The sequence below is a fragment of the Aptenodytes forsteri genome, unplaced genomic scaffold (genome assembly GCF_000699145.1).
Source record: "Aptenodytes forsteri isolate BGI_AS27 unplaced genomic scaffold, ASM69914v1 Scaffold184, whole genome shotgun sequence".
Classification (NCBI taxonomy): Eukaryota; Metazoa; Chordata; class Aves; order Sphenisciformes; family Spheniscidae; genus Aptenodytes; species Aptenodytes forsteri.
The window spans coordinates 601,473-619,674 of NW_008796078.1; the positions used below are offsets into that span (position 1 = coordinate 601,473).

Sequence of the window (18,202 nt, forward strand, 5' to 3'; positions counted from 1 at the left end):
TTTTTTTTTTTTGGCAAGAAAAACTCCGAGATAAGATTTGCTGAAGATGCAGAAGAATGTTTTAGCCTTCTCCACGTGCATGAGTGACTAGCCAGGCCCTGAACTACTCAAAATCATCATGCCACCAAAAGGTAGCTACGGCAATGACTGAGTTGCAGGACATAGCACTGATGGTACCGCCACAGACCACAGGCAGGCAGGACAGGGTTAATAAAAAGCCTCAAGTCAGTCTGATGCCAAGCCTGCACCTCTTGCCGTTGTACGGTCCATTACACGCTAAAAGTAGCTCTGTCAGCCCAAGAGACACCCATCAATATAATTTTGATGAATGGTGCTTTGGCTACACAGAGGTAGTAAATATTAATGAGTATCCTTGAGCTTGCGATGACAGACCAGAACACATTATCTGCCTTTCTCTTGAGCACGCACGTACTTCTCCTGTTCCGATTGGATATTGACGAAAATGTATGTCAATAAAAAAAAATAAATGAACTCTTCAAACGGCCGCACCTTACTGTGTGTTTTCTTCTTTGCCATCTAAGCACTTTATTCTAAAATCATAAGCTTTCCCCTACACGCGGCAGGGGAAACTGTGCACCTCTGGTGCTCCGTACCTCCACACCAGAAGCACGCAGCCACACAGCTATCCCTCACGGTCATGGGCAATGCCACAACGTGACTTTTTCACCTAGCACCCGCTCCCTCCTTCCTCCCAATAGCTTCAGGCAGCTCTTCACCTGGCCTGCCACGGCCAGAACAGAAGCCACGGAGGAGAAGGAATGCTTTCCCTCGGCAATCGACAGCTTTCCCTATAAAAATAGGGAATATAAAATTTTATATTCCCTGCTCTACGCATGGCAGAAAGAAGGGAGAGCTGTCACAGGGACACATGGGAGGGTCTCAGTCAGGGAGCGCTCTCCTCCCAGGGCAGCAGTAAGCTGAGGCAATGACAGAAGACTGAGAAGGAAAAACCGGAGAGGACAGAGAAAGGAATTGCACGGAAACTTGAAGGGAGAACAAAAAGAAGAGCCATATCTGCTTTTGTGAGTTAATTTGGTAGAAGGGGATGAAGAGGCACAGGGGTGCCTCAATCTCGAAGGTGAGACCAGCAAGAAATTATCCAGGAGGAGAGAGAGAAGGAACAAAAAAATCCATTACTGCCATTGCACTGACCCGCAATAAAACCCAACGGACCTGCCAAAGAAGAAAATAACAGCTCTCTGTCACCTACTAACCACTAAAAATGCAAGAGTACCTGAAGCATAACCCCTCAGTATCACCCCCAAGGCACTGTTTTAGGGGCACCATAACCTCCAAATCCTTGGTTAGATTTTTCCTGAAACCTGACAGGCATCATAACCAGAAGAGAGCTTCAAACTTGTGCACCTATATTTTAGGTGGCCATTGCAACTCTATTTCAGATCGCAGAAATTCAATTTCCTATCTTTGTAGGAAATTCTTGTGAGAACTGTGACTTTGAAATCTCTTTGGTAATTTTTAGCACCAAATCAGTGGTGGAGCTCATGATAAATTGATATTCTGTCAGCCACCTTTGCTACTCCCTGGCAACTTCACTACATACAGGAAGAAAAGATTCCACCACAGTTAGCATTTAATGAGAAAGTAACCGGCGTTCAGCTGCGTGAAAAATAGGGCAATGACATACTAAAGCTGCAGGACCTTCTGGGGATACAAGTCCAAGAGCAGAATAAGCTATAAGATGCTTATAAAATTATAAAAAGAACTAATACATACCTCACTGACCAAGCAAATGGCATGCGGTATTTCCCCAGCTTGCTGCAGAACTGCTTATTGGATTTTAACACCTTCTGTGCACACTACAAAAAAGAAAATACGAATTATTTCATCGATATCATTATAATATCTGAAATGCAGCACAGAGTACATCCAAGTACTCCTCTGCTCAAGAGGCTACAGTGTCCCTAAAATAATTTAGCCTGATACTGCCCTTAACAGAAAGTGGGCAGCAAAGACATCACAGATGAATATGGTGCTGCTGATGAATTCAACGCCTTCACTACCCCTTCAGTCAGAACTGTGTTAGTTACAGTTGTTATTCCAGTTTTCTGCAATATACCCAAAGCAGATGCACTGCCTGCTCTCAGAGAGAAACAGGTGCCTACCCCAACTTCGCTCGTGTACAAAGTACGCTAACTCATAATTTCCAAAAGATCGCTGAAAGAGGATTTCACTCTGCTATGACATAACTAGCATAGGAACGCACCACGAATGGATTCATACGTTGCAGACAAAATGGTACTTCAGTCAGTCAGTCAAGGGAGCTTGGACATTTGCCTTCTTAGGCGTGGGCCTCCTGGGAGCTTGTCCTGTTCAGCACCCGCACACTGGTGAGATTTGTGAGCACAATTTGCAATGCCTTCAGCTTCCAATAGGCTGAAGCTGACCAAGGAGGAACTGACGTTCCTGTTACATTACCTTAAAAGAATCAGGATTCTTAATGTAAGGTTCGGCACTGCTGGCAATGTTTCCCGTAAGCACCTTTTCTATTTTTGCCACTAATACGATCTCAGAATGAGGATTACTTATGGAGAACAGGGCCTGTGGATAAGAGAGAGAGCAGTTAAAAAGAATATAGCAATACTGGAGAAATGAAATACTGCCAGTGCTCTCCGTTGGTGGAAACAGTAACAAACCAAATTCAGAAAGGATTATTGAAGATTATTAGCTCTACATATTCAAAACAGCCAGACGGAAAATAAAATCTTTGTGCTAGTGCTGAAGTGAGCTTGTGCATATGCAGCACCTTGCAAACAGACTGACTCAAGCCAAGAAGCAATATGACCACGTTAGCATCACCTATCCTAACTGTTCCTCTTGGACAGTACCTAAATGCCGGCCTAAATTAGTCACACCTCACGGGAATGACAGGGAGAAGAAAAGGTAGCGTATGGGGTTTCAGGGTAAGACTTACAGCAAGAATGTGGAAGTACTTTGAGAATAATGCAGCATCTCGGTGTCGCTTTAAGTTGTGATTTTGTTTGGCTGGTTTTGGGAGAGGTCAGCAAATGAACCCAAAGAGCACGGGAAACGTGGGTGGTATCTCTAAATAACAGACACTAAGTTTTGATTGTAAATGGTTTTAAAGTCTATACAGGGAGCCCAAAAATCAAGCATGTGTATACAAGTACCACTGATACACAAAAAAAGAGTATTCTTGAAAACAAAAACCACTGGTAGTACAGATAAATTCTCTGATGAAAATTAATACTACTACTGACCTAAAACAAATCACATGAGTCACTAAGTCATGCAAATCACACGTGGAATACCTGTTTTGGGTATTTCAGCCATTCTTCTGGGAACCCCTTGACCTGTGGTTCTTCCATTTCATTTGAGTCTATATTTTCAACAGTGCCATTTTCTAATGAAAACGAGGAACCTGAAATCATCTGTCTAACGAGCGTGTGGTTCAAATCCACGTGAAAATCAGCAGAGATCTTCCTGCCATCCCTGACATCATACAGCGCCACGCTCACAAAGAAAGGCTCTACCTGGAGAAAACACCAGAAACATAATATAGCTGTAACTGAGAGCAAGGGGGTAAACTCCATCTTTTAATAGGTTCCTGCAGCTAGAAAAAAAGAAAGCAAACAAATAATATTTACGAATTCTGAGATTCATTAAAAACAAATGCTCACACACACCCCTGCCAAAGTTAGTTTCCAGCCATGTGATTTTAGGGGCTTTTAAAGGTAGTTTGTTAACAATGCGCCAGAACAGTAATTGACAGCGAACTTAGGAACTCGGAGAATAAAAACCAAATGTATTTGTCACAGATAATTATTAGAGTAAATGAACAGAGCCCCAGAGAAACATGTTACAAGATTTTTAGAGTCATTATAAAAGAAAGAAGAGCGAGGGTGGACTTTCCAGGGATCGTCAGAAACGCAGCACAAAGATGACAAATAGAAGTAGATGAAAAATGTTTACTGGTGCAAACACAAATGCGTGGCTGTATTATTCTGTGGGAAACACATGTTCCATTCTGCTAGGAAACCGAGAGCATTCAAACCGCTCTGACAGTACCCGCTTATTCTATCGCATAGAACCAGGGAATTAAGTCCTATGACTGTAAGTAACCTCCAAAGAGCCTCCATAATTCTGATGAAATAAATCAGTCTCAGAATAAAACCTTCTGAGCTGTCCAGAAATCAGAATCTTAAAACTTCGGAGATAAGAAACAACTCATGGCAGGTACAATATTCTATGCTTTTTCAGCCTCTGTAGTGAATTATTGCATGCCCTTGGTACAGTTATCATTACTCTATTTAAACAGTTATTCCAGTCTGCCAAAAAAAAGTATTGATTACATCATGCTGAATATGCAATCACTGTAGAGGTCATCTCCAAATGAAAAAAAGAAAAAAAAAAAATAAAATCAATGCCTCATATGTAGGTCATCTCCATGAAAAAAAGAAAAAAAAAAAATAAAATCAATGCCTCATATGTATGAAAGTTGAGTTGCCAGGACACTGGTTTCTCAAATCAAACCTGCTTCAGAGGAGAACTAACTAAAATCAATGCCTCATATGTAATGTATGAAAGTTGAGTTGCCAGGACACTGGTTTCTCAAAACTTTCCTGCTTCAGAGGAGAACTAACTCAAAGCTACGGACTGACAGCTACATCTCGCTTTACCCTGCCCCTTTTTCTTAAAGTAAGAATAAGCACAGTTTTCTGTTTTGTCCTGTTTTTAGCTGGGCTTTTCCACTAGAAGAAGCATCCAGTCCTCTCTATTTTGCCTTCTCTTCTGTAATTTGTCTGTTTGGTTCCTGGTCTCTCTCTGAAAAACAAAACCGGTTCACCAGCAACTGATATTCAGTTGCCTCCCTACATAGGTCTTGGCAGTTTAAACTTGTTCTTCTGACAGCAATTGTTAAGAATCCTCAAGGATTTTAACATTTTTAATTCCCCGCTGAGCTTTAGGCTAAAAGTCTGCAATCTAACTCAGCTTCAGAATGTTTACTGAAAAGCTCATCAGTGTCATTATTCAATCCAAAGGGATGAGCAGAGGAGGAGTGAATGCAGTACGCGTGCACGATACAGCTTTCCTTTTATGTTCTCCTTCCAAAGTAACAACTGCACAGAAAGAGACAAAAAAGAAAAAAAGAAAAAAAAAAGAAAGAAAAATCACAGGGAAATAAGTGAAGCTTACATTGGTTGAAGGATCATTTTCATTTTCAGTAACACAGGCCTGGAGATTCAAACTGAGGGATCTACAAGTTATCAGGATCCTCTTTGCAGGCTTTTCTTCAAATGGCTTGATCACCGAGTTTGTCCCTGGAAACTCCTTTTTCTGAGGATTCAATGACTGAAATAAGTTGGGCGATTCGTTATACATGGGAAAAGCATGGCATTCCAAAACTACGTAAGCTTTTTGAAGGTCTTGACAATCACTGAAGCACCCGAAAACCTCAAAAAGTCACTGCTGATATCGTCACATTACCAGAGTAAATGTGTTATTTCTAAGTTTATAGATTAGGAAGCAAAGCAACAGGATTGCCTGAGGACATATATAATGCCAGAGGCAGAATTAGGGATCCAAGTCAGGTTTCCTATAATTTTAAACCAGATTTTTTTCTTGTTTACTTACTGCTTCTGAAACTTTAGCTTTTAATTTCCTCACACAGATTAAACAGCCTCATATTTTCAGACCGTAACACCACATTTTAGGATTAGATTTCAAACCTTTCCCCTCCTTTCCCCTCACTTACACACCACACCACTACTCCAATTCGCTTAATATTTTTAATAATGGCGCTACAGTTGATGGACAACAGGTTCAAGTTTGATATCAAGAGATACTGATCCTGATTTTACTGAAGTCTTGTTTTTAGCTAAAATAAAGTCTTCAGTTAAATCACCAACAAATGTACATTCAGTGCAAGGAATAATATTCTTTGAATCCTGAACTCTGACACTAAATGATAAGCGAGCTGAAGATAAGAAGAAAAGCAACCTGCGCTTCCTACATTTCCAGCTAAACTTTTTTTCACATGGATAGCCTTTTGTACCGCCAACTGTACCTTCCCACTGCTTTTTATATCCATTCACGGTTTTGTAGTCAAATTCAGCGTAATGAATAACAATAAAACCACTGTTGTTCTAACATTCCCAGCCCGAGAGAAGGCTCTGCTTCTCTAATATTTTCCGTTTGCTTTAACGATTCAAAGCTTAGCTAGCCTGGCTAGATGACCTCCAGAGGTCACTTCCATCCTCAACCATTCTGTGATCAGATATGGGTGGAGTCTATCCAGAAATCTCGACGGACTAGAGACAGCTCCCCTCACCCTTCAAAGCTGAAGCCTCGGGTACACCCAGTTGCTTGCTGAACTCCGACCCACCCTGGTGGCTTAGCTAACCCAGTTAGCTCAGACCGCCTGTATTTTAAAACTCCTAAGAACTTGAAAAATAATTAAATAGTTTCACTTACTGCTATATCAGGATCCAAAGAGAAAAGATTTAGGCGCTCTGTATTTCGAGAGGCTTTCGCCGTTTCTTCTGTTTCTGTGATGTACTGTGGTGATAGATAATAAATTAGTTTTCTGCACAGGAACAGAAATCCATAGAGTTGTTAGGCTTCTAAATGAATGATCAATGTTTCGCTTGCAACAACACTTCTCATTTCTGCAGTAGTTATCCCAAAGCACCTTCAAGCACTCTTTGAAGGTTATATGCTTGCGAAGCAGGGATTTTCAGGCCATGATATACTTCTAAGGAACCCCAAAATAGATCAATTAAGTAATTCAAGTTCATATATGTTACTGAAGAACCTGTCGTGTAAGATGTCAGGACGGTGGATCATTGCACTACAATCACTTTATGGATTCCCAGGTCGAGATAAAAAACAAACCAGCCCCTCAGAAAACCACTTGTCTCAGGGGGAGGAGGGCAGCAAGGGGAGCAGGGAAGTGCAGCTCAGCCTTCCAGGTGGGCAGGCACACAGATTGCAGCGTGTCACCCAAAGGTAAGGCTGGGAGCCCTCTCCCCATCCATCCTCCTGCCACAAGGCAGGATCACTCACACCCATTTTATTTCTGACGGACACATGCCTAAGTGTTAATAATAGTTAATAATACGTTAATAATAAGCGCTCTGATAAAACCAACTCAACAACTTCCTGAAGCCACCTGGTGCTCTCCTACCCTGCCTTCTGAAAGGTTATCCTTATGTCTAACTTTGCTAATTTTTTCCCCGCTATTTAAGCCCATTCATCCCACATGTGAAGTACGCCCCACACATTCCCTTCCCCTTACAGATCCCTCATGATACCTTTGAAACCTTTTTTCTCAGTCTAAACATGCTCACTTCCTTCAGCCTTTGCACTTTGTTTTTCCTAACTCTTCTTTATTTTTTCAATCTCTGAACTATTAACGGAGTCCACAACTTTCCTGGTTGCCCAAGACTGAGTACAAACCTTGGCTGACATGGTACAGGCTATGCTCTTGTTAAGGTCCCATTCAACGTTTTCTGTTTTTCACAATAGCATGACGCTGCTGACACACATTAAGTACCAAGCAGAAGCAGCACAGCAAGACCAAGAGCTCTGGGTTCACTTCCTAACGTGCCCCCACCCACGGGCTGACTTGCAGAAGCAGGTCCTGATGTGTCCCCGGTGTACTGGTTTAGGTAGAGATGGGATCAGGAGATTTCCCTGCGATGGGCGAGGGACAGGCCACAGATCACTGCTGCAGCCAGGCCTATAGAGCAAGGCAGGGGGAAACAGGAATTAACCGTATAAAGGGCAATACAAGCATCGCACAACGTGCAGACCTTCTATTTTAGCCTTGGAGGCCACCGGCGGTCTTTGAGATATGTTTAAGATACCTTTGAGATATCTGCATTAACTAAACCATTAGAAAGTACCTATCCACAGACGAGATGATCGGATACTACTGTTGGCCTTTAATACATAAACTCAGTTACATTTTATCTGGTTGGTTGGTTGTTTTGTCTTTATTTTGGGTTTGTTGTTGTTTGTTTGTTTGTGTTTTTTTAATTCTAGGTTACCACTTCATATATATGAATACAACCTACAGTAAAATGTAGACCAAATTCTGTCCTCGTTTGCATATACAGCTTTCAGTTCAAATCTGTGGGAGTAACATCCTCAAATAGCATTTGGCTGTGTAGACAGATAGTATCTATAGTAGCTCACTGACAGAAGATTACAAACAGAGCATACATTCATTTAAGAAAAAGCAGTGAAATATTTCCAATCTAGCTTTTCATCAAAAAGCTTCTTAGCACCATCTACAATTATCTCATCCACATGAAGCAGTTTATGAGATCCAGAGGACAAAACGCCTCCCCTGATACTACATGCATCTTTCAGTGAAATTACAGAAGGCGATGAGCAGTTCACAGCTTGTTTCCTTGCAAGTCACGCAGGAAATCTTGGCTCGCCAAGGGCCAAACTCTTCTGAAATGCAGTTAAAAGGAGTAAATATTTCACAGATAACTGCAGGGACCAGAATCTTACTGACTTCACAGGTCTAAATCAAACCGCGCTAGGGAGCACTCACTTCCTTTACATCCAGCGGAGCTTTTCTCATTTAAACAAAGCCATCAGCTGTTCAGAAAGAAAATTATTCCTGCCATTTGTCATGGCTCTAACAACCACAACGGGCTGTGCTATATTTTCAAACCTTTCACAGTATTAATGATCATCTATCAGCAGGCATTTTTCACCTAGGTGAAAACTAACGCCACTAAGCTTGTAAGAATAAACATAACTTCGATTACTTTTGCGAAGTCTGGGTGCAAGGTGTTCTCTGAAGAATCGGTCTCTTCTTGAGAGCAATCATAATTCACCGAAACTTCTGCAGGGTCTTGAAAAGAAGAAAACAAATTGCAAATGTTTTTATTATACTTGCTATTACCATTGGGTTTAAGAGTATCTATCCCCGTGCCATTTCTTTTCATTCCCTTTAGTATCATCAGGCTAACAAATGGAAGAGATACTAATGTAAACCTCTGTCCTCCTCAACCTCATCTCCCACTGGTGCTTACTGTAACTTAGTCTACATTTAAGCTTTCAAACAAGAGGCCTGACTCTGCTCAGTGAAACATCTGACACATTCATACATGACAAATATTCATGCCCACAACAAAGACACCTTCCCTTGCTCTCTCGGTCCCTTCTGAGGCAACACCAAGGGTTTACCTCAACCAAAAGACTGTGGACTCCCAGTAAAGGGAGTCTCCAGTGAGGCAGGCAGGGCCTTACCTGCCCTTTGGGAAGGGGAGGGATGCAGTCTGGACTCCATGAGCTGCCAATCTATGGATCCAGAGAACAGCACTATACAGCAACCCCTTTGCTTCACTTAGCTCTCCAGGGACCGTTCGGCTTTCGCTAGGTAATTCAGCCCAATGTGAAATAAGTCATTACAGCCATTTAGGGCTCTTCTGCCAAGAAAGCATCATGCCTTTTGACAAGTTAACTCCATAGCACATTCCTGTTGCTTGTTATCAGGGTTTTTACCAGTAGAGACTTCTGTTTTCTGTTAGCCTTATGTCTCTGACCTTTTATGCACATATTTCTTCCTGTTTCATTAATATCCCTTATGGGTGGGATTTCCAAAAGTACTTCTCTGATTCTGAAGTGCAAGTCTCTTGTGCCGCCAAATTATAAAAACATCTTTGGCTAGACGAAGAGTACCCTGTCCCTCCAAAATCAGAATTTGTTATGAACACCAGGCTAAAGCCTTCCATTAGCTCTGAACTTCCCCAAGATTCAGATGCATGTGGATTCAAAGCTTTCATTCAGCTCAGAGCACAAGCAGTTCAAATCTGTATTAAGGTTTCAAGTGTTTTCAGTCTTAGAATTTCAGCTGGGGTTCATCCAAACTGAACATGGATTTATTATGTGGAGGAATGAGTTACTGCCACATGAAGAGTGCAGTATAACAGAGCATCCAATTCTTTCTTCCACAGTGAAAGCATATTAATACTCAAACTCACAAAAGCAAGAAATGAAAAGTCAATAAGCCTCCAGGGAAAGAGTAATATACCACAGCTGGGATATTTTCTAAATTATTAGCTCCAGATTTTTAAAGAAAACAAAACGCTGGAAAAAGAACTGATCTAAACTCTCTCCAGCACAAAACTCTTTCAAACCTTCAGACTCCCAAGACAGTAAAACGCAAAGTACTAGCAAGATCATTGACAGAGAGGACTATATTTGAAAAAGAGCTGCACATGCAAAGCAGAGCCACGTTGCTCCTGCTGACTTTGTGGGGAGCAGCTTTACCTCCCCCACAGCCTTTTGAAAATGAGCTGTGGGGAGTTAGCTGACATTGTTCAGGGATTGCCAAAAGACTGGTGCTGCTTCGTCAGAAATCAGTAGGTGCAGAATCCGTTACAGACTCAGGCAGTTAAAATCATTCAATAGTGATATCTGAAGGTTCAATTTTTTTGCATTTGATCAAAAAAAAAAAAAAAAACAAACCCACAATGCAAGAAACTATTCACTCTTACCAAGTTTCAGATCAGTGAGATCTGCACTTTTCCTCTCCTGAATGGTTCCCTCTGGATTTATTTGCAGGATTTTGTTGAGAGTGAAAATCCAGTCATCCATATCCTGCTCATTTTCAGCTGCCAGCACAAAGTATGTGAGGTCATTCATTTTCAACTCAAAGGCATGTTTCCTAAGCCTGTTATTCTGTTGGAACAAAAGGAAAAGAAAAATAAGAACTAGAACTAGTTATGAAAAGGTACTGAAAAAGGCATCCATAAGATGGACTTGTATGTGGCCACTCCTTAAAAAGAACATTCAAGCAAAATTCAGTAGCTTTAAAGAAAATCCAAGTAGCGTGATATTAACGCAAATTTACGTCGGTTTATTGTTGGGTCTTTGTGCACCTAAGATCTTCTATGGCCAAATATACGTCTTCTGTTTAGCCATAGAAATCTAAGACTATAGACAATAACACTTCACGCTACAGTAGGGAATACCTCCCAAGTGGAATAATGAAAGAGCTCTGATGGCGAAGTACAGCATTGCTACAGGAGTCGTAGCTGTCTGGAGAGAACATCTCCAAAGCCCAAGTCTCCTACACCTTACCAGCACACCAGATGCTCCAAAAGATACTAAGTAGTGCTAAGTCATACGAATATTTGCTCAGTGGGAACAGGGCTGAGTTCACCAAATTCAAACTAGCAAGCAAGCGAAGGCAGCACGTGGTCAAAGACTACGCCATCCCTGACTGCTGAGGTTGGACCTGAATTGGTCAAAGCTAATTGTGAACAATTTATAAAATCTTCTGTTTTGAGACGTTTACAGATACTGCTAACGAGCTACATAAAGGTAACAATTTCTGCGCATCTGATGAAGTTAGAAACATTGTCGTTAGGATGAGAACATTTCTACATCATTTTATTCTTTTTATATTTTTCTGAAAGAGCTTCTGGATGATATGACTCTAAACTTGGAATAGAGATTAACCAGTAAATCTCCCCAGAAGATTGCAACAGGACAAATTCCTCCGCGTGAAGAGATTACAGTGGGTACTTCCCACTGCCGCCTTTGTGTTAGAAGGATTTTGAAAACGACTATGGCGACTTCAACAATTCTTTGCAGGACGCAACAGGTGATGTGTTCAGTCATTGCATTGCTATCCTTTTCAAGTGTAGAATAAGAACCAATGCCCAGTGTACTGGCAACAGATTGAGTTCTGCGACTGTATCTGTATCACCAGATTTTACCTGCAGTAGATGGTTAATCCATCAATTTCCGTCATAAGAATTAACAGGTGCTTAGTTACTGAAACAGCTCAATGAAATTAAACAAAGTGATGTGATCTAACATAATGTGCTTCATTCACATTTTATTCACAAATTTATCAAATTAGTGAGGCTTTTATCAATCTTAAACAAAGTGATGTGATCTAATATAATGTGCTTCATTCCTCAAATTTATCAAATTAGTGAGGCTTTTATCTCTTAGTCTTATGGAAGCAGCTGCATCATTGTCTCTCCTCCTTGCTTAAATGTGAAAGATCAAGCGTCCCATCCCTGTTACTTCATCAAACTTTTACAACCACTGACTAAGGCCATCAGTGCCACCGTTTTGTGCTCAATGTTCCAGAAAATTGCCAACACTTTGTTGACACATCTAACCTTGGAGTGATGCTGACAAATGAAAAACAATTCATCCACCCCATAACTGGCCATTTCACTCAATTTTAATTTTCTTCATTAACAGTCTCAAATAACATGACAACGGTATCCTGTAGTTCTACATACTATAACTATTTCTCAGAACAGTCCTGTATCAACAAATTACTAAGAATAGCTTCTAAGCCAGATGGTGAGATGACAGTGATATTTTTACTTAAGAGGAACAGAGGCAAAATCTGATACTGATTAGCAGAGGAGGAGACTGGGAACCCAAGACACTGAGGAATAAAGTTCCATGAACTTTTTTTTTCCAGCAGCAGAGATGATTTAGAAGGTTCCTACCCAATCTGTTGTTAATCACTTGCTCCAGTCCTTGTATTACATGTCATGACCCAGCTCAGGAATCAGTTAAGACTGAACAACTTCTTCTGGAGCTACTCGGGTCAGAGTCAGTCAAATCTTGGCTCTTCAAACTGACTTGGGATTGTGTGTGTGTATGTGCGTGCGTGTGTGTTATTTTTTAGTTCCGCTACTGGAAATTCTCTTGGTAGGAAATAGTTTTCCTCTCAATTATTTTATTGAGGTGAATATTCTTTCAGGGATATAAATTTTACCCAACATAACCCAATTATTCACCCAACATAGGGTAAGAATAGAGCTGGGTTTCGTAGCAATTGGTTCTCGGGTGTCCAATATTTTTCTTGATCCTGAAATCACTGTAATCCTCCAAGCACTGCATACATTCAAATTAATGCAAAACAAAGACTAAAATTTCACTGAAACCTGTTTCTATTGATATAACATGAGGGCTTGACCAAGAGCTAGAAGTTGAACAAAACTATGTCAAGAATCTTAGGTAGTGACCACTCAAAGCTTTTAAAGATTGTGTATTTGTATAAGTGGATTATGTATACCAATTTATGCACAATCTATAAAGAAAAATGCTACGTTTCAATTTATCTTCAGAAAGTACAAAGAGCATTAAAATGAATGCATTTCTTGTCTATATTATGTACTTCCCCTTACAGACATGGCCAAGATCTTTACATCAGGTACCGTAACACTATTAGACATTATCTAATAGAGCAATACGTCTCGCATGCTGAATCTTAAGAGCATCAGGGCAGGAAAACTTCAATATCCACTTTTCCATCTGCACTTCAGACTTCTGGCAAGCAGATGAGATCTACAGCAAAGTCTTTGTTTCAAATCTAAAGCCAACTATTTTCTTCCTGATCAGTTAACAGGAAAGAAAAAAAAAAAAAGTACCGTTTCTCAGTTTGCTTCTCTATAAGTCCTTCCATATGGTACGTGGATCTTGAGGTTGACTTGTAATCTTCAACACTTAATTTCAAGTTTAAAATTTCTTCCAGAAGGAAATAATACAAGATTCAAAAAGAAACTATGGATAAGCTATAAATGAAACATCAGGCTAAGCCTAATGCCTGCAGGGCCATTCTTCCAAAATAACAGAATTCTTTTGGAAGTATTTTGTATTTTATCTGGAGATGATTTCTCCAGGATGTTTACTACAATTTAGATATTCAACCTCTATCAAACAGGAGCTCAAAGTCATTCACAGAGAGTTAAATGATTTACAGTGGTATTAAAACTCGTTAAATCAGAACTTTCACATCACAGTTTTCCTCTAAATCTTCAGTTTTATCCAACTCTTTCTCCATATTCTGTGGTCTCCGTTTATGGCAACTCTAAGCCAGGTTTTGTTTTTCGGCCTTCTGATTCTAAGTTCATCACAGATTTTGATAGCTGAAGATACTTGCCCTACTACCCCCTTGGCTAAGACTCTCACTTCTTGCTAGTGAAGATAGCTCGTAAACCTGTGCATCCCATTCCAAATGTCAATCAAAGAACAATCACGAAAACTAGTGTCTGGGGGTAGACGAGAGGAGAACAGACAGTTCAAACAGTTTGGGACAATTTGCAGGAACACTGTAGATTTAGAAGGCAGCTGTCAAAGTTCAGAAGGAGGATTTCAAAGGTTTCTTGAGCTTTTTTTTGTCAGAGGTTAGTCAAAAAGGCCAGAAATCTTGCAGTCAAGACATTTCTGCTATCATGGAGTGTCATCAGAAACAACACAGCTGAACAGGCACCCTCCGGGATAGCATTAAATCCGTACCTAAAACCACACTATAGGGATGTTCAGGGCTTAACTAGAGCTCTGGCTGAGACCCATCTTAAAAGAAAGCACACACTGCCAGCAAGCAGGAGCAAGCAGTAATTTCTAAACAGGGTTTCTGTATAAGAATCTCCTCTACGGCTTCTGCCACACTTCCAAGCTACCTGTTTGGGTCTTTCAAGCCAATGGACTGACACAGGTAAACATCATTGTCCTTCTACATATTTATCTCCATCCTGTCTTGCATCTGTTTGAAAAAAGAAACGCCCTTTTGCAATACACAGGGGAAAGAGTCATTCCCTACAGAGCTGGCTGCAGGAATGAGGTTCTGCAGGGAGCTGTCAGCAAATATTTGTTCCCAGAGTGAATTACTGACTGATTATTTTTCTTGCTCCAAAGGGCCTGTTTAGGGGTGAAGGAGAGACTTCCCAACCAACAAAAGCTTCTGTTTACCAGGGGTCTTCCCTTGCATTACCTGAAAGGTTTCTTTCAAAGGAACCCTCAAATCAGTCTGCACTAGCACTGTTACCAATCTTTACTGGTTAAGTAGTAAAGAATAAAGTATAGCTAAAAAAAAAAAAAAGGAATTTCCTTATTTAGTGACACATGGGGCTAGATCAACTACAGTAACATACTATTCAGGATAACATCTTGTTTAGAACGGAAAAAAAAGAAAAAAAAAGAGAAATACATTAATAGAATTAGAGGAAAGGCAGAGCAATGGGGGGGGAAAAGCTAAGGACTCAATCTTAGGGGGAACAAAAGGGAAAAAAAAAGTTTGTGTCAGACATTTCTGGCTATTTATTTTTCTAAGCCGCAATAAATAATAAGGCTCTGTCCTATCTGCTGCCATTAAGACTCTCTCTCGCCTCCAGATAGACTCTCTATCATCTTCAAGGAGGCTCAGGATACAGGATTAATTTACCACTTTGCCCAACAGCTGATGCTTTGTAACCTGAGCGTCGTTAACGCACAACAAGCAAGCATGCTCTTAGTGAGCAAGAGGTAAAATCTGGCAGCTGAGAAAATAAATTTCAGTGAAAAGAAGCATTTTATGATGTTTTTTCTCACGTGTGCCATAGGCAAAGAGCATATGCATGATCTGCTACCATAATTCATCTGTGGGGTTTGTAACCTGCCAGTCTGAGCACTTGCACCAATTTAAAGAGCAAAACTAATGGTGTTTTCATTTCATAAAACTGCTAATGAGACCACTATTCCATTACTGTACGTGTTCTTCTACTTGCCTTTTTAAATTTATCTGACACCCAAACAATATAATGAAATAAATTGAAACTTACCTGTACGACTCCTGTACAAGAATCCAAGAAAATACATCCCTTTGGCTCCTTTGATATTTTTTCATCTTTATAAAAATTCATAATATATGAGTTATCCGACAACTGTGTCAGCTGGAAGTAGCGCTTTTTGAATGACTGAAGTGGGGAGGAAAAGAGAAAAAAATAAAAAGAATGACAATTGTTGTCCTGCAAATTATTTCCACTGATACTTTATTCACAGCTTTTAAATAATAGGCAACTCCTAACTGCACTTCAATCGCACTATTTTGCGGAGAACTGCAATATTACTTGACTATCATTTAAAGCAACGTAATCAAACCTGAGATATAAACAAGCTAAATAACAATGGCAAACAAGCGTGCCTCTGTGGGGGATATAAATCCAAATGGAATAAAGAAAGAAAAATGCTGTCCCCTTACCCGAACAGTAATGCTATTGTTTACAGTGCTGTTGAAATTCCCTTTATAAAGCCATCCAGACTTGTAAACTCCTGCTGCCAATCCTCCTCCTCCACCACCACCACCACCTTTTGAAGATGAGTGGGATGTTGTATCCTGTATGAAAGACATGATTAATATTGCATGGGCTTGCTTTTTGAATTCTAGGATGAAAGAAAGCCGTAATGTGTGAATATCTGCTTGACAACAAATAATCATCCTTTCATTCCTTTTAAAATGTTATTAATAAGCCTGCTGTGCACACGATGACATGAGACAAAGCTGGTCCACTAACTTCAGTTATTCAAAATATGAAATATTTTATAGGCGATAACGAGCCTCCATTATCATTCTTTATTTGATATTAAAGCAATAAATAATTCTTCCCCAGAAGAAAAAAACCCACCAAAACCCAGAATACATACTTCATCCTTATCCACATCTTCATGATCGATTTCAAAGGAATGCGATGGCAGTTTCTCTGGTCTACATTCATTTCTGGGAGGGGAGGAAAAATGTCTTTAATTTTTTTTTTTTTTTTTTTTTTTTTTTTTTTAAATAATCGTGTACCTGCTATTTGACGGACGCAACCATCCCGAGCCCCCATGGCATCTTCAGTACACCTACTGCTGTGATCCTATTACCTTCTTTAAAAATCACTACATTTTCAAAATACAGCTTTTTTCTTAAGCCCCATATATCTTTCAACACTATGAAGCTGCAACAGTTGAGAACCAAGCGCACACAGAACACAGGAGTGTTTTATTCTCTGTTTTAGTTTGTTCCGGTTTTGGTGTTTATTTAACGTAAACAACTGATCAATATTTTGAATAAAAGGAACGTCTGCAATCTATTGACATCTTTGACATCTGTAAAAGCTTTACGATTCAGAATATTTGTGATGGAAATCCATTGTAGGTTTTCGAATGCAACCAAGGGTAGCTATTAAAAATTCTTACACAAACACTCCCTCCCACCCAAAAGAACCCCAAACCAAAAGTCTCAAGCCAAATCCCACCTTTTACAAAAAACCACCATTCAAGCCTTCACATTTTTAGACAAAAACCCTACTGGCTTATTCATTAGTCAGAGCTAAAAGCGCACCGCAGGACTCTTGGGGTGACGTGTAGGCAGACTGACCGATGCTCTCTGGCCACACATGGACAGATAACACCGCTGCACACATTTGCCGGAGGATCCGTACCAGTAACAGGACAAGTTCGTCAGCTGCTGAGAAAAAAAACCCCAAACCAAAACCCCAACCCTAATGCCCTTGACGCTACTGGGGAGGGGAAGGAGGAGTCAGAAGACTGCTGGATCAGCCGGGTGCCAACCCCTCACCATACGACACAGCAACTCTGCCCCGCTCTGCCGCTCCACGGTCAGAGAGTGAGCTTGCCCCATTAAACCACAGCCCTTCCACAAGCCTGGGTACATGGTAGGTTTCTTAGAAAGAAGGAAATCCTTCTGTCCTCTCAGCAGAGCTATAAAAGAGACAGAAAAGGACAGACCACTACTACTTCAGGTATCGGATCTCACTGACCGCCCATGAAACACTCATCCACTCAGACCTCTGCGTCATTCTCCGTAGAATAATTTTTCCCCTCCTTGGATGGGAACCGTTTTGGGCATGCTCCTCATCATTCTAGGGCAGGCAGATAAAGCGCGGTAAGAACATGATCCTGTTTGGTAGACCCTCTTTTTCTCTGCCTACTGCCTCTTCAGACCCAAGATGCAGAATTCCAAGGGACCAGACCTGAAATATCTAACAAATGTTCCAGGTTTTCTATAAACGACAGCTACAACTTTGCTAATGACTATTTCTGTTTCCAGACACACTGTCACCACAGCACACGCTACGCAACCCCTGTTCTTCCTCCACCCTTCCACTTGCTCAAGAAGCAAGAACACACCAGCCCAAAGCATAAAAAAAATGGTGTAAAAAGAGGTAGTGAGAGCTCACAGAGAGGAATTCAAGGGGTAGAAAGACCTGAGAAAAACCTCAAAGGAGGAACACACTCAGACAAAAACTAAAGCAAGTGCTAAACATTTTGGTCATGTTGTTGTGCACGTGTTGAGCTCTTCCCTGGTGCCACAGCTCTACTTCAGTGGAATTGCACCACGGACACGTTGAGTCCTCGCTGCCCGCCCCAGGTGGTCGGCATC

General features: G+C 40.7%; 1 protein-coding gene across 2 annotated transcripts in view; it reads right to left on the reverse strand.

Annotated features, from left to right (window-relative positions):
• DOCK10 (dedicator of cytokinesis 10) overlaps nucleotides 1-18,202 on the reverse strand; it is a 144,718-nt gene that overhangs the window by 71,210 nt on the left and 55,306 nt on the right. For both annotated transcript variants that reach the window (XM_009286673.1, XM_009286674.1), the window contains exons 5-14: nucleotides 16,462-16,534; nucleotides 16,019-16,153; nucleotides 15,600-15,734; nucleotides 10,521-10,704; nucleotides 8,787-8,872; nucleotides 6,475-6,558; nucleotides 5,197-5,352; nucleotides 3,312-3,533; nucleotides 2,458-2,580; nucleotides 1,756-1,838 (exon numbers count right to left, since the gene is read on the reverse strand). In XM_009286673.1, the coding sequence (XP_009284948.1) occupies nucleotides 1,756-1,838; nucleotides 2,458-2,580; nucleotides 3,312-3,533; nucleotides 5,197-5,352; nucleotides 6,475-6,558; nucleotides 8,787-8,872; nucleotides 10,521-10,704; nucleotides 15,600-15,734; nucleotides 16,019-16,153; nucleotides 16,462-16,534 (1,281 nt within the window). The remainder of the gene's footprint in view (nucleotides 1-1,755; nucleotides 1,839-2,457; nucleotides 2,581-3,311; nucleotides 3,534-5,196; nucleotides 5,353-6,474; nucleotides 6,559-8,786; nucleotides 8,873-10,520; nucleotides 10,705-15,599; nucleotides 15,735-16,018; nucleotides 16,154-16,461; nucleotides 16,535-18,202) is intronic.